Consider the following 14168-nt stretch of genomic DNA (forward strand, 5'->3'; position numbering starts at 1 on the left):
AAGGATTAATTTTAGACGTGTGACTAAAGTTAAATTGGGGTCACACTTTGACAGGAATTGACGGTGTGAATTGATAGTGTGAAAAGCAAAAGGGAAGTAGGGACAGGTGTCCGGAATATATTCCCAGTTGTGATCAAAGGATCTGCTTTGAAATGCACAGATGAAGGACTTGGGATGTATATTTAAATGAGATACCAAATATTAAGTTTGCCAAATGGTAATAAAGGAAAATGTTGGGCTGTTTAACTTTTATCGCTTAACATATTGTCCTAATATTGCTCTATCACATGTCCCCATGTCTGGTCTCAAAACCTCTTATACTCCACCAGGCAGACATGGAAAACAATAGCCATACATTGGCTGCCAGAAGAAGCCATTGTGCTTTATTTAAAAGCCAGAAGGATCCCTTAGAATTTCTCCCCTCCTAAAGCTAAACAATAGCAATACGTTGGCTGCCCCACCCAACCTTGTTATTTTGGTTGATGCTTTCCACACGGGAAACATAGGCAGTGCCTATAATAAGGTGGGAACCTATTATGCTCCAATAACATAGGCAAGAGATTTGACAGTTAACATAAATATGCTCAATGCAGCCTCATGGACTGGTCTTGATTACCTCAGGGGGTCAGATAGAAATTTTGCAAATGTTTTCTCCCTTTTTGTGCCTGGTCTCATGTCTCTCCCACGAGATCGTATTGCCATTGAGATGGGGGCGGGGTGGGGGGGGGGGGGGGCGTGGAGGGGCGGTGCAGTTTGGCAGAAGAAGAGAAGATGTGTCGAGTTCCATGTTCCAGGTACCATGGATGTGGAACAGGCCTGATGGGCCAACTGGGTTTTTGTTTGTTTCATTTGTTCGTACGGCCAACACCAAGTTGCCAATTGAAGAGTGTGCACCATGCACTCCCCATCCATTAATACTGGGCACTGAGTGATTTAACCACCAGTACTTAAAGGACTGCACAGGCCATTCAGAACAAAAAAGAAGCCATTTATTTATTTAAAGGCCAGAAGGATCCCTTAGAATTTCTCCCCTCCAAAAGCTAAAATCTTTCAGCTCAGCTTGGTATCCAAGTCCTTACACAAGTTTCTCCAACTCTGGCTTCTTCTGCACCCTCCACCAATGGCCATACAATCAGTCTTTTGCGCCCCTAAGCTCCATAAAACTGTCACACCCTCTCTCGCTGCCTTTAAGATACTCCTTAAAACTTTTTCTTTGATCTTTCTTCTCTAACTCTGTCGCAATTTTTGTCTGATTGCACTTGCATAAAAGCATCTTTGGACATTCCACAATGTCAAAGGCTATAGAAATGCTCATTGCTGTTTTCCAATTAAATATGCAATAATTGTTCAGGTACAAACACTGACTTTTCCAAATAGCCATCCCCAGACTTACACTCAAAATAATGGAACGTAGCTGTTTCTGGGCCAAGATGGTCGCTATTTCCTGTGGGGAAAAAAAGATAACCATGGTTAAAAACTTAATGTAATTTAACAGCCAATGTTTACTATAAAAAGAAAAAAAGTATCTATTTCTGAATTAACCTAAATTGCATGAACAATGAGGTGTAAATGAGGTGTTCCTGTCTTGATGATCTGGTGGGATTTTACTCTATGCTAAAGGGAGTCTCCCCATTCAGTGCTCAATAAAAAAACCACATCAATTTGCTACTTTTTAAAAAAAATTATTTTTCAATGCTGCATTTCATTGTGGGAACCAGCTTGTAGAAAGTACTACACGCTATGGGATAAGTGAGATAAAACAGCAGTGATGTTCCAAATGACAGGTGTACTGAGGCAGACAGCCTTCTCTAACAACATCTAACTCCGTTTTCCCTCGCAAAGCTGGAAGTGGTAAATCTACACTTTATGAATAAAAGTATCTTTCCTAAAGAAATCTGCATCGCATAGACATTGACGGGTGACACGGTGGCACAGTGGTTAGCACTGCTGCCTCATAGTGCCAGGGACCCGTGTTCGATTCCTGGCTTAGATCACTGTCTGTCTGGAGTTTGCACATTCTCCCCGTGTCTGCGTGGGTTCCCTCGGGGTGCTCCAGTTTCCCCCCACAGTCCGAAAGATCTGCAGGTCAGGTGGACTGGCCGTGCTGAAGTGCCCCTTAGTGTTAGGGGGACTAGTTAGGGTAAGTGCATGGGGTTGTGGTCGATGCAGCCTCAAATGGGCCGAATGGCCTCCTTCTGCACTGTATGATTCTATGATTGAAGAAAATAGTGCTGGAGTCAACAGTTCCTCATAAGTTTATTTATTGTCACAAGTAGGCTTACATTAACACTGCAATGAAGTTACTGTGAAAATCGCCTAGTTGCCACACTCCGGCACCTGTTCAGGTACATTGAGGGAGAATTTAGCATGGCCAATGCACCTAATCAGCACATCTTTCGCACTTTGGGAGGAAACCAGAGCACCTGGAGGAAACCCACACAGACACGGGGAGAACATGCAGACTCCACACAGACAGTGACCCAAGCTGGGAATCGAACCCGGGTTCCTGGCGCTATGAGGCAGCAGTGCTAACCACTGTGCCACCGTGATGCCCATTGAAAGGTTTAGTTTTATGTGAAGTGTGATATTTGAACTTTAGACTGTAAGTCCAGTTGAGCCTTAAGTGATATAATGCGTAACTAGACCCAAGCAATGACTGCTGAAGGAAGAGTTTTTTTTTTAAAAAGTGGTTCATGAGCATTGCCAGAGGTGGTCAGCTGGTAAATATATAACTATAAATCGGACAGAGCAAACATTTATTCAAGTCAAGTTTCAGAAATATTTTGGTACATTTGGTTCAGCTTTCTTCAACTGCTTAATGTGTCTTCTGGTTTCTATCTGAAGCAACATACTCAGTATTCACAGGCTGTGATTATACTTGGCGTAGACAGTTCAAGTTTACCATCCAGTGCAAAATACTCACTGCTCCCACCCAAATCCCCCAATCGTTTCAAAGTTCTGAGGTAATCCTAATGTTTTTTTGTTTATATTTCCTTTCGATGGCACCTTTGAAATATGTCACAGTCTGCAAGATTGGAGACTGCCGTGTTGAAGGTGAAAAATACCTGATTCAGCCAAGCGAAACGTGAAAGACAAATGAAAGAATCATGGAATTGTTGCAGCCCAGAAGGCCATTTGACCCATTGTGTGCGGACTGGTTCTCCCAAGCAGCAATTCACATACTGTCACTGCCAGTCCTCTCATTCAGGCATTTAGAAAAATGTAGATTTACAGCACAGAAGGTGATCACTCTGCCCATCATGTCCGTGCCAGCTGAAAGAGGTGCCCAAGCCTAAATCCATTTTCCAGCCCCTGGACTGTAGCCCAGAAGGTTCTGGGACTTCACCTGCATTGAGTCACAAACGTTTGTGAAACTCGCCTGCGCCTTTTTCCTGATGCAATGGAAGCATCATCTGCAGTCTCCATCGAGAACACATCTTTTATCACAAAAATAAGCAGCAATAAGGCTTGTAACCACTGCACGTTTTTCTGGAGGGTGGGGGGGGGCACTTAGCCAAAACCGGGATTGATGGAGTTGCATTTACAATTTGCTCATTCCATTTCCAGAGACAACGTGAAGTTGGGTGCACCGAGCAGAATGGTTTTGCCTGTCCACTCTCATGTATATCAATCTGCTGAATCGAGGCAGCAACACCAGTGTCGCCAGCAGCAGCGAGAGCAAATAATGGGAGAGTCGCATCCCAGTGAGCCTGATGCCTCATCATATGCAGGAACCAGAGAACATGAGTGCAGTCGGAAAAAGTTGCCGGAATTTTACCGGAATCGGGGCGGGCGAGCCTCGCAAAACGGCGTTCTCCGTTGGCCTCGGGTGGGGTCTTACGAGCCTCGGGTGGGCGAGGCGGTAAAATTCCGGCAAGTGTGTTCGCTGTACTCATTCCCTTAGCTCCAAACTCTCAAGCCAAGCAGCTGGCTCTTCCATAATTTACACCATTCTGGGAATAAACCATAATTGAACCCGTTTACATGTTTTTAAACTTTCTGGTTTTACTGCTTCCAGGGTAAAAATAATGAACCTTTTATTTTTGGGAAAGGAAACAGAGAGGTGAGCAAGCAGGAAATCCGTGCCTTTTAGGGGTAGCTGAGTTACCCAGAGATTGAGAGTTCGAATCTCGGCATGGTAATAAGTGCTGTCAATTCTGGGCTAGCACCACAAAAAATTTTTTAAATTCTTTAAAAAAATCTTAAATGTTCCACTAAGTGCCATAACGGAAGGGAGGTTGAAAGAGGCTGACCCACACAGGACTCCTAGACCACACCACATGACTAACCCTTAGCAACCTCAGGGTAACTAGAAGGATGTGTCTTTGCTTGGATCTGCAGAGTTTTATTGTCCACCTTGTGACCACCATGTGGTAAGTGGAGAAAAGGTTATTGACAATGGCTTTAAAAAGAGAAGCCCTTACCTTCAAGCTCATGTGGGCATCCATTAGCTTTGAGAAGTGTTTTTGATTAGCTGATCTAATTTATAATTAATGATGAGCAAAATGCATGTAGTCACTTACAAAGGAGTCCATATTTAATGAGTTTCTTTGGAGCAGAAAAATATAGCCTCTGAATATAAAGTTTCATCAGTTACTGATCAAGCAGCAGCGTGAAAGGACAACATTGCAGATTTCAGCCCCACATCTTCCTCAGAAATTGGACTGGATCAAAGTGAATTGTTGAAGGAGAAACAAGGAACAAAATTCAATAAAATGTGTATTTTTTTTGTGATGCAATTAATGTGAAAGAGAAGGGGAAATGAATGTTTTCTTTGCCAAACATAAAAAGGGTCAAGTACACAAGCAAGGAGGTTTATACAAGACACTAGTTAGACCTCAACTGGAATATTGTGTACAGTTCTGGGTCACTGTAGAAAGGATATGGACACATTGTAGAGAGTGCAGAAGAATGGTTTCTCATCCCTGGAACAAGAATGAGGGATTCCAGGGATGAGAAACTTCAGTTATGAGATTAGATTGGAGAGGTTAGAACTGTTCTCCTTGGAGAGAAGGCAGCTAAGAGGAGATTTGATAATGTTCAAAATCACAAAGGGGACTGGACAGAGTAGTTGAGGAGGAACTGTTCCCATTCGTAAAAAGGCCAGGAATGAGAGGGCACAGATTTAAAGTGATTTTTCATACGGCGAGTGGTTCGGTTTTGGAATACTCTGCCTGGAAGCGTAGGGCAGGGAGGTTCAAGCAGGGTATTCGAGGGGGGATGCGAAGATTGTTTCTATTCAAGTAATGAGCAGGGGTATGGTGAATGGCACCAAGCCATGATGCTATTTTGGAGCGCCGGTGCAGACAATGGGCCAAATGGCCTCCTTTTGCACCATAAAACTACTTTGATTCTGCAAGGGAGAGTGAGTGTGGGCAGCGGACCCAGCGAGTTAAAAAAGAATGAGGGGGAGAGTGGCAGACCCAGTAACTTTATAAAAAGATCGGCCAGTCTGTGGCTCCAATGATACCGGCCAGATTCTGAGAAAAATCCATGTGCAACTTCACAAGAAGCAGGATGTGGAGATGCCGGCGTTGGACTGGGGTGGGCACAGTAAGAAGTCTCACAATACCAGGTTGAAGTTCAACAGGTTTATTTGGTAGCACGAGCTTTCGGAGCACTGCTCCTTCATCAGGTGAGAGGCCCCACTTACTCCGAAAGTTCATGATTTCATGAGCAGGAGCCATACCAAGCTGTGATACAATCAGAACGGGTGCTTTCTATGGTTCATCTGTAAAAGTTGGAGACAGCGTAGCGGACAGGTCATATTTCCTTAGCCTCCTGTGAAAGAGGTGTTGGTGGGCTTTCTTAACTATAGCGTCAGCATGGAGGGACCAGGGCAGGTTGATGATCTGGACACCTAAAAACCTGAAGCTCTCGATCACTTCTACTTCATCCCCATTGATGTAGACAGGGGCATGTCCTCCTCTACGCTTCCTGAAGTTGATGACAATCTCCTTCATTTTGTTGACACTGAGGGAGAGATTATTGTTGCCGCACCAGTTCACCAGATTCTCTATCTCTTTTCTGTACTCTGTCTCGTCATTGTTTGATATCCGACCCACTACGGTGGTGTCATCAGCAAACTTGAAAATCGAGTTGGAAGGGAATTTAGCCACACAGTCATAGGTGTATAAGGAGTATAGTAAGGGGCTGAGGACACAGCCTTGTGGGGCACCGGTGTTGAGGATGATCGTGGAGGTAATGTTGATGCCCATCCTTACTGATTGCAGTCTGTGCGTTAAGAAGTCTACGATCCAGTCGCAGAGGGAGGAGCCGAGCCCCAGGCCACGCAGCTAGAGGCTACATTAAAAAGCAGAACCTCAAAAATAACAACCTCTGGATTTTGTCTCACCCACGAGCCCCTCCCTGACTTTGAGATGAACAGTATCCTCTTCCTCTCAGGAACCTCCAATGAGGTCAAATATTACTGACTTGTCCTTCAAGCAGTATCGGGGGGTAAGACATTACATCCGTCAGCACAAAACGATTGGAGCTTTAGGACTGGCAACCTAGTGGGTTCAAAACCCAGCATGGCAATTTGCCAAACAGAAGTCACTAAAACCTGGCAATTTGTGAGCTGGCATCAGAGGAAAAAAAGACCATAAGCTCTGTTCTCATTATTTTCACAACCCAACTTTGACCATGGGAGCTGTGTGTGCGCGCGTATGTAGGGGTGGGGTTTGGGGGGGTGGGGGGGGTGGTGGTGTAGCTGCTGATGGTGATAACTCCTCCTTGGGTGCCAATGGCCACTGTGCATAAGGTCACAAACAAAGCAAGGAGGCAAAGGCAAGAGAAGACTTCCAGACTCAGCCTCCAGAGGCTGCCCCAAAGATAAGGGATGCAAGGTGCTCCTTAAGGGGCGTGGGACAAACAGGCAAACTGAGGGATAACCTCTTGAAATACGGTGGTCCCATACCCTGAGAGATTTTATTTGAACTTGGCTGGGAATATTATGGTAAAGAATGTGCACATATTTTGCATTATTCAGCAGCAAGCTGAGCAAGATTCAGTGGTGAAATTATTCAGCTACGTTTACTTCATTACTGGCATCGCTGTGTGTTAAGATGCCTCGTTGAGCAGAGTCATGTCGCCTTTAGCCATGCATCATTAAGTATTACCATAAAGACCTGCATTCACAAACATTCAGTAAAACAAATCCCAGGAATTGCAAGTGTTGATAGTGCTTCAGAACAACACCACCAACATCAAGGTATCTGCCAGTGAGGCTACATCTCTACTCTCTCGATAACAAATTTATTTATTAGTGTCACAAGTAGGCTTACATTAACACTGCAATGAAGTTACTGAGAAAATCCCCTAGTTGCCTCACTCCAGCGCCTGTTCGGGTACACCGAGAGAGAATTTAGCATGGCCAAAGCACCTAACCAGCACGTCTTTTGGAGTGTGGGAGGAAACCGGAGCACCCGGAGGAAACCCACACAGACACGGGGAGAATGTACAGACTCAGCACAGACAGTGACCCACGCTGGGAGTCAAACCCGGGTCCCTGGCGCTGTGAGGCAGCAGTGCTAACCACTCTGCCACCGTGCTGCCCCAAATGTACTGAAGCAAAATGCATTAAACCTTCAGACTGAAGCATTTTAAAAATGCTTTTAGTACTACCAGTCAGGTGGGAATATCATACGCGTAGCCGCAGACAACTGCTTAAGGCAGGATCACAATGCTGCAGTACATTACATTGAGAAAATGATGGGACTCCTCATACTGCCAAGCCCCCAGTTTCAATCCAGCTGCAGGGGCCATCAGAACGGGGGAAATGTAATGGAGCTTCTTTTCACCTGCGCAGCAGATGGAGCTATGGAAACATTGAGGAAAAAACACTGGATGCCAGCTGACAAAGTTCCATGCACAGACAGGCTGTGACTGCGGATTCAGACATGGATCAGCCTTCCAGTGCCAAAGTGAAGGGGAACTGCATCCAGTGATGCCCCGGCAAGAAGTGTAGCACCAGGAAAGTAAAATGGCCCCACACCTTGAATTTTGCCTATAGCAAACCAAAGGTGATGTTACTCAAGTACTCCAGTACACTCTCAGTCATGCCTATGCTGATAGCTGCCTTAGAGTGATGCACGAGTTGTCTTTTTTATCAGTGCCCTACATCCAGGAAAAGTACAGTCCACCACCAACCTATCCATTTCACCAATCTATGGTTATAAACACAGTGGTTCGCACTGCTGCCTCACAGCGCCAGGGACCCAGGTTCAATTTTGACCTCATGTGACTGTCTGTGTGGAGTTTGCACATTCTCCCTGTGTCTGTGTGGGTTTCCTCCAGGTGCTCCAGTTTCCTCCCATAGTCCAAAGATCTGCAGGTGAGGTGGACTGGCCATGATAAATTGCCCATTAGTGTCAAGGGGACTAGCAGGGTAAATACGTGGGTTACGGGGATAGGGGCTGGATGAGATTGTTGTCGGTGCAGGCTCAATGGGCCGAATGGCCTCCTTCTGCACTGTAGAATTCTATGATTCTAAGAAGGATTACCAAATTAGCAGCAAGTCATGCCGAATTGTGGACAGTTTTTGCATCTATGGTGTGTGACATTTGGAACTGGATTCAGCCTGTCCCAAATTATTTTGGATAGGACGTTTGCAGCCAGCAAGGACAATCATTCCATGAGCCTGGGGTGTATTCAAGGTCAAATCACAAATTGGGAACAAACAGAAATTAAAAGGAAAAGAGAGTGTGAAAATATTGTGAGGTATTTGTCACGTGATTATCAATCATCAGATACGGTGATATGCTAAAGAGTAGCCATGTGCGGATTTAGAAAACATCAAGTCATGTTTACAGGAATATTTGGAGGTATCAAATCACTTAGTTCATAAAGATTATAGCCGGAACATTCCAGCTGTCCACGCCGCGGGATCTTCTGGTCCCGCTGAGGGCGCACTGCTGCCACGGGTTTCCCAACGGCATGGATGAAGTTAATGGGAAATTCCATTAAGAGCAGCTGGAACAGAAGATCCCACCGCCGGCCAACGACTGCCAAAAAAAGATGCCACGGGGAGGCCAGGGAATCCTGCCCAACATAGCACATTAGATTTCCAGAAGGCACTGAATGAAGTTCCATATGTAAGGCTTTACAGTACAGGCAAGGCTCATAAACCTGGCTAGTAAAAACAGAACAAGGGCCGGAATTCTCCGGCTATTTACGCCCTTCCGCTGCTGCCAGCGAGGATGGAGAATTTGGTGCTCAGCCAAATCCCCGTTCACTGGGGACCAGCGAATCTCACCAGTATTAACGGACGGAGAATTACGGCCAGGAGATATAAGAGTTCAGCTGGTGTTACGCGAATACTGCTAAACAATGCACCAACTTGCACATTAACAGGTTAATAACAAGCTGAACAACTCCCTCGTACTAAACAAAGCACTTTAATCATATTTACGCGGAGCTGATTAAGCCAAGTCTGGAACATAATTCATAGTTTTTCTTATTAAAAGAACAGCAGCTATACATTTAACCCTATATTACCACAACTCAGCTCAGCTCACCACAAAAATCAATTCCATTTGTTCTTCATTAAAATGTGCATTGACTTCAGTCACCTCAGTTGAGCAGCAATAGTATATCGTTATCTTTAAACGCCCCCCCAAACACCCACTGAAGCTCTCACCCCATTAGTCATTCTCACCAAATTCCATTTTTCCCAATGTGTTTACTGAATAAACATCTAGAATACAGAACTGGATAGCTGCTTTGCTTACCTCGGATTAACCTTTGATTACCAAATTCAAAATTACAAAAAGGTACTAAAATTACATGCAAGAAAAAAATCAATCTTCTCACTCCCCCTATAAACTTAACTGGGCAGCACGGTGGCACAGTGGTTAGCACTGCTGCCCCACAGCTCCATGGACCTGGGTTTGATTCCCGGCTTGGGTCACTGTCTGTGTGGAGTCTGCACATTCTCCCCGTGTTTGCGTGGGTTTCCACACCGTGCCAAATAGCCTCGCTAACCTTCCCATTCAAGTATTCATCCAATTCGCCTTCAAATGTTACGGCTGAATCTGCTTCCTGTAATCTTTCAGGCAGTTTTCAAAACTGCTGCACAAAGAAATTCTCATCTCGCTTCTGGTCATTTTGCCAATTATGTTAAATCTGTACCATGCTGCCAGTGGAAATACTATCTCCCCATTCATCAAAGTGCCTCAATCCTGCTGGTTCTTTCATTTCTTGCTTCAACTATTCCTTCATGTTGCCCATTCCTGTCCTGTCCAAGTTTTAAGTCTAAACATTTTTTCCCCCAACTGATCTATCTTTTATCTACTTTACTTCTATTTATATTCAAGTTTCATCCCGTTTCTTTCTTATTGCTCCCATGTAAGAACCCGGGGCCAACTTTTCAATAAGCGGGGTTCGATCATTAATAATCAGCTCAAAAGGGCAAGTTACAGATTCAAAGCAGAATGGCTAAAATAGTCTAGCTCTAATTCTGATGTATTTTTAAGTATCAGCAGTGAGATAGGGGCAATCCATCCCTTTTGCCCAGAGGGGGAAGGCACAGTGGAGGTTTCAACGTTGTGCTTCTTATTTCAGAGGCTGTTGTTTCAGTGACTAAAAACAGGGTGGCACAGTGGTTAGCACTGCTGCCTCACAGCGCCACGGACCTGGGTTCAATTCCCAGCTTGGGTCACTGTCTGTGTGGAGTCTGCACGTTCTCCCCGTGTCTGCATGGGTTCCTCTGGGTGCTCCAGTTTCCTCCCACAGTCCAAAAGATGTGCTCATTAGGTGCATTGGTATTAGGTCCATTCATTCGTTTGAATAGACAAGGGGACAGCACTGATAAGAGTTTTAAAATGGTTTTCTTTTATCGAACAGAACTTAAAAGAATTATTAACATGACAGCAGCGAAAAGAAAAAAAAAAGCAAATTTGGAGACCGGTTTTTACTGCCAGCCCCTGAACTGAACTTGAACGCACTGAATGGATCTCGAAAACAAACTGAAAACACACCCACTAAAATCCAAACTTTATGTCAACCCTTATCTCGCTATTGGAAATGTTTTCCGCAGGCTGCCTCAGTCTATAAAAACATTCCTTGCAGCTGCTGGTATGAAAACTTGTTTGCCTGCATTGTATAACCTTCAGGAATGCAGTCAATTTTTAGCTAACCTTTAGCCTTCTGATTCTACATGTAGTCAAGTTAGCAGAGTTACTTGCAGAGGCAGAAATATCTTAAAATGAAGTCTTTGCATCGACTGAAGCAAACAGGGCTAAGCATATACAGGATCTCTCAATTGGCCACGCTAAATTCTCCCTCAGTGCACCTGAACAGGCATCGGAGAGTGGAGACTCGGGGATTTTGCACAGTAACTTCATTGCAGCGTGAACGTCAGCCTACTTGTGACACTAATAAACTATAATCTTTTAAACATTGAAATTCTCAACTCGCCTTGGCACTCCTCAGCTCCTGCAAAGCAAGGGTAGAAAGCTCCTTTCTCCAAACTTTGAACAGGTCAACAAATAAAATATTCCCAAGGCGGCTCAGGAAGAAACGTAGATTTGTGCTCGAGATGAAAAAGTAATTGAAAATTAAAATGTACCACATTCCGAAGCAGCTGTGCAGCCTAACATCAGTGAAACATCACTCAGCAGCAGTTTGAGGTCAGCTTCAGTCAGGAGGCTTGGCAAGTTTTGATGGAAATATTTATAAATAGGTAGAAGCGCGTTTGGCAGCCACAGACCCTGATTTTTTCTTTAGTTAGATTCATTCGTGGAGCCTGGGTTCCAATGGGAAGGTCATCATTTCTTGCCCACCCCCAGTTGTCCTAAGAAAGTGGCGGTGACCTCCCTCCTTGAGCCATTAGATGTGGTTTGATACAACTAAGTGACACACTGGCTTGGGTCTGGAGTCACATTCAGGCCAGGTCTGGTAATGATGGCAGATTTCCTTCCCAAAAGATCACGAGTGAACCTTTCTTTTAAAAATGGCAATCTGACAGCTTTATGATTAATTTTACCCTTAATCGGCTTTTAATTTCTGGATTTTTAAACTAAATTCAGATTCTGAAACTGCTCTGAAGAATTTGTGTTTAATGGATTATTAAATCAGGCCTGTGGATTTTTGTCCAGTTACAATTCAAGTGACAGAAATAACAAAGACATTGATGGTTGAATCATCACTGTATTCTCATAGAAATCATAGGGCGGCACGGTAGCACAGTGGTTAGCACTGCTGCTTCACAGCTCCAGGGTCCCGGGTTCAATTCCCGGGACCCTGGAGTCACTGTCTGTGTGGAGTTTGCACATTCTCCTCGTGTCTGCGTGGGTTTCCTCCGGGTGCTCCGGTTTCCTCCCATAGTCCAAAGATGTGCGGGTTAGGTTGATTGGCTAGGTTAAAAAAATTGCCCCTTAGAGTCCTGGGATGCGTAGGTTAGAGGGATTAGCAGGTAAAATATGTGGGGTAGGGCCTGGGTGGGATTGTGGTCGGTGCGGACTCGATGGGCCGAATGGCCTCCTTCTGCACTGTAGGTTCTATGATTTCTATGTATTCTCTTATCATTATTTATGCATGTTTATTTATTGTAGAGCTTGAAAAACAGGGAAATGCCAAGCCCTAAACGAGATGTTCCATGAGATGTTCCATAAAGTATAACCTCCTGTTTTATTGGGGCAGACACCATGAAACTGAACAAGGTAGCACCAATAGTGCCTCGGTCATCAAGCATCCACTAAGGCTAAGTGGGATACGGGTGAACAGGAGTAGGCCATTCAGCCCTTCAAAGCTATTCCACCAGCCACTGGATCATAAGTCCCACCTCGGTTCCATCGTCCTTAATACTTTTGCATGACAAAATCTATCCATGTCAGTTCCAAACATTTACCAGCAATCAAATCCAATGGATCAAATGGCCACACACAGATTTAGCAGTTGCAAAAAAAACGATAGAAATCAAACCACTGAAATCCATTGGTAAATACCAACGAGGTATGCATAGTGTGAGCTCACTTTCAAGACGTAAAGTAGATGATTAAAATAGTGTGTGTCATACATTTTAAGCAGAATAAAAAGCTGATAATGAAAAGACATTGTCCAGTTCTCAGATGGGGGTAACACACAGGCACACACAGGCGCACGCACACACACTCAAACTCCATGCTTGACACAGATCATAAGTGCAGCAACATTAACAACCGACGAATTGGTGGATATCAGATCAAAGCATGTCTGTATAAATACCTGTCTCTTGTCATCAGGGGCTTTAAGGAAGAGTGCATTAATCACAGCAATCGTGTAAGTCTGAATGTCAGGATCCGACCTTTTGTGACCAAAATAACACCAAAAACATTAAGTTGGAAACGCACTGTCTTTTTTTTGTACATCTTGAACAAGACTTTAAGGTCAATCCTACCAACAAAATTAAATCATGGACATCAGATTTACAACCATGCACTGCTGATAAAAAGCAAATTGCTGGCTGTGAGCCAGCTGTAGGAAACACACCAGGCATGCTTCTTGTCCATAAATCAGCGCTGCCACACAACACCATCACTTGTGACATATTATTTCTAACAGCACTCGACTGTGGTCACAGTAAACACACAATTCATTTCTCCTTTAAGTATGAAGTGCTTCTTTAAGGAACATTTAACATAAGTTATTTTTTCCCTTCAAGTAGGATTCTCAATGCAATTTTTGCACCCTCTCTTTTCCTTCTCCCCCAAGTACGCTATGAACAGTATGTTTTGTCTGAATAGCATGCAAGAAACAATACTTTTCACTGTACCCCAATATATGTGACAATAATAAATCAAATCAAAAAGGTGGAAGGACAATATTGCAGTACTAAACAACATAACGTGGGCACATTGCCGTAGCTGTGTGTGAAAATATGCAGAGAACACACAAAAAGATAATATAAAGCTTGAAATTTGACACACTAATTTAATTCTGTCTGAAATTTATAACTCATCCATCTCTCATCATGATTTTAAGAAGGGAAGTATATTAAGGAGCATTGGATATGAAGCACATCCTGGGTTAAGTACAGGTAATTTTGGAAAACAATTATCAAATCACCCATCTGGTGAGAAGATCACAGAATTATAAAACACATTCAGCTCATCGTATATGTGCTAGCACTTTCACAAAGCTATCCAATTAGTCCCCCTCCCCAGGCCCTGTATTCCTCCCCCCTCTCC

General features: G+C 44.1%; 1 protein-coding gene across 8 annotated transcripts in view; it reads right to left on the reverse strand.

Moving 5' to 3' along the window:
* LOC144511763 (engulfment and cell motility protein 1) overlaps positions 1–14168 on the reverse strand; it is a 275624-nt gene that overhangs the window by 136820 nt on the left and 124636 nt on the right. For all 8 annotated transcript variants that reach the window (XM_078242020.1, XM_078242065.1, XM_078242047.1 and 5 more), the window contains 2 exons: positions 13207–13285; positions 1394–1444 (listed from right to left, as the gene is read on the reverse strand). In XM_078242020.1, the coding sequence (XP_078098146.1) occupies positions 1394–1444; positions 13207–13285 (130 nt within the window). The remainder of the gene's footprint in view (positions 1–1393; positions 1445–13206; positions 13286–14168) is intronic.

This window comes from Mustelus asterias, chromosome 2 (genome assembly GCF_964213995.1).
Source record: "Mustelus asterias chromosome 2, sMusAst1.hap1.1, whole genome shotgun sequence".
NCBI classification, from domain to species: Eukaryota; Metazoa; Chordata; class Chondrichthyes; order Carcharhiniformes; family Triakidae; genus Mustelus; species Mustelus asterias.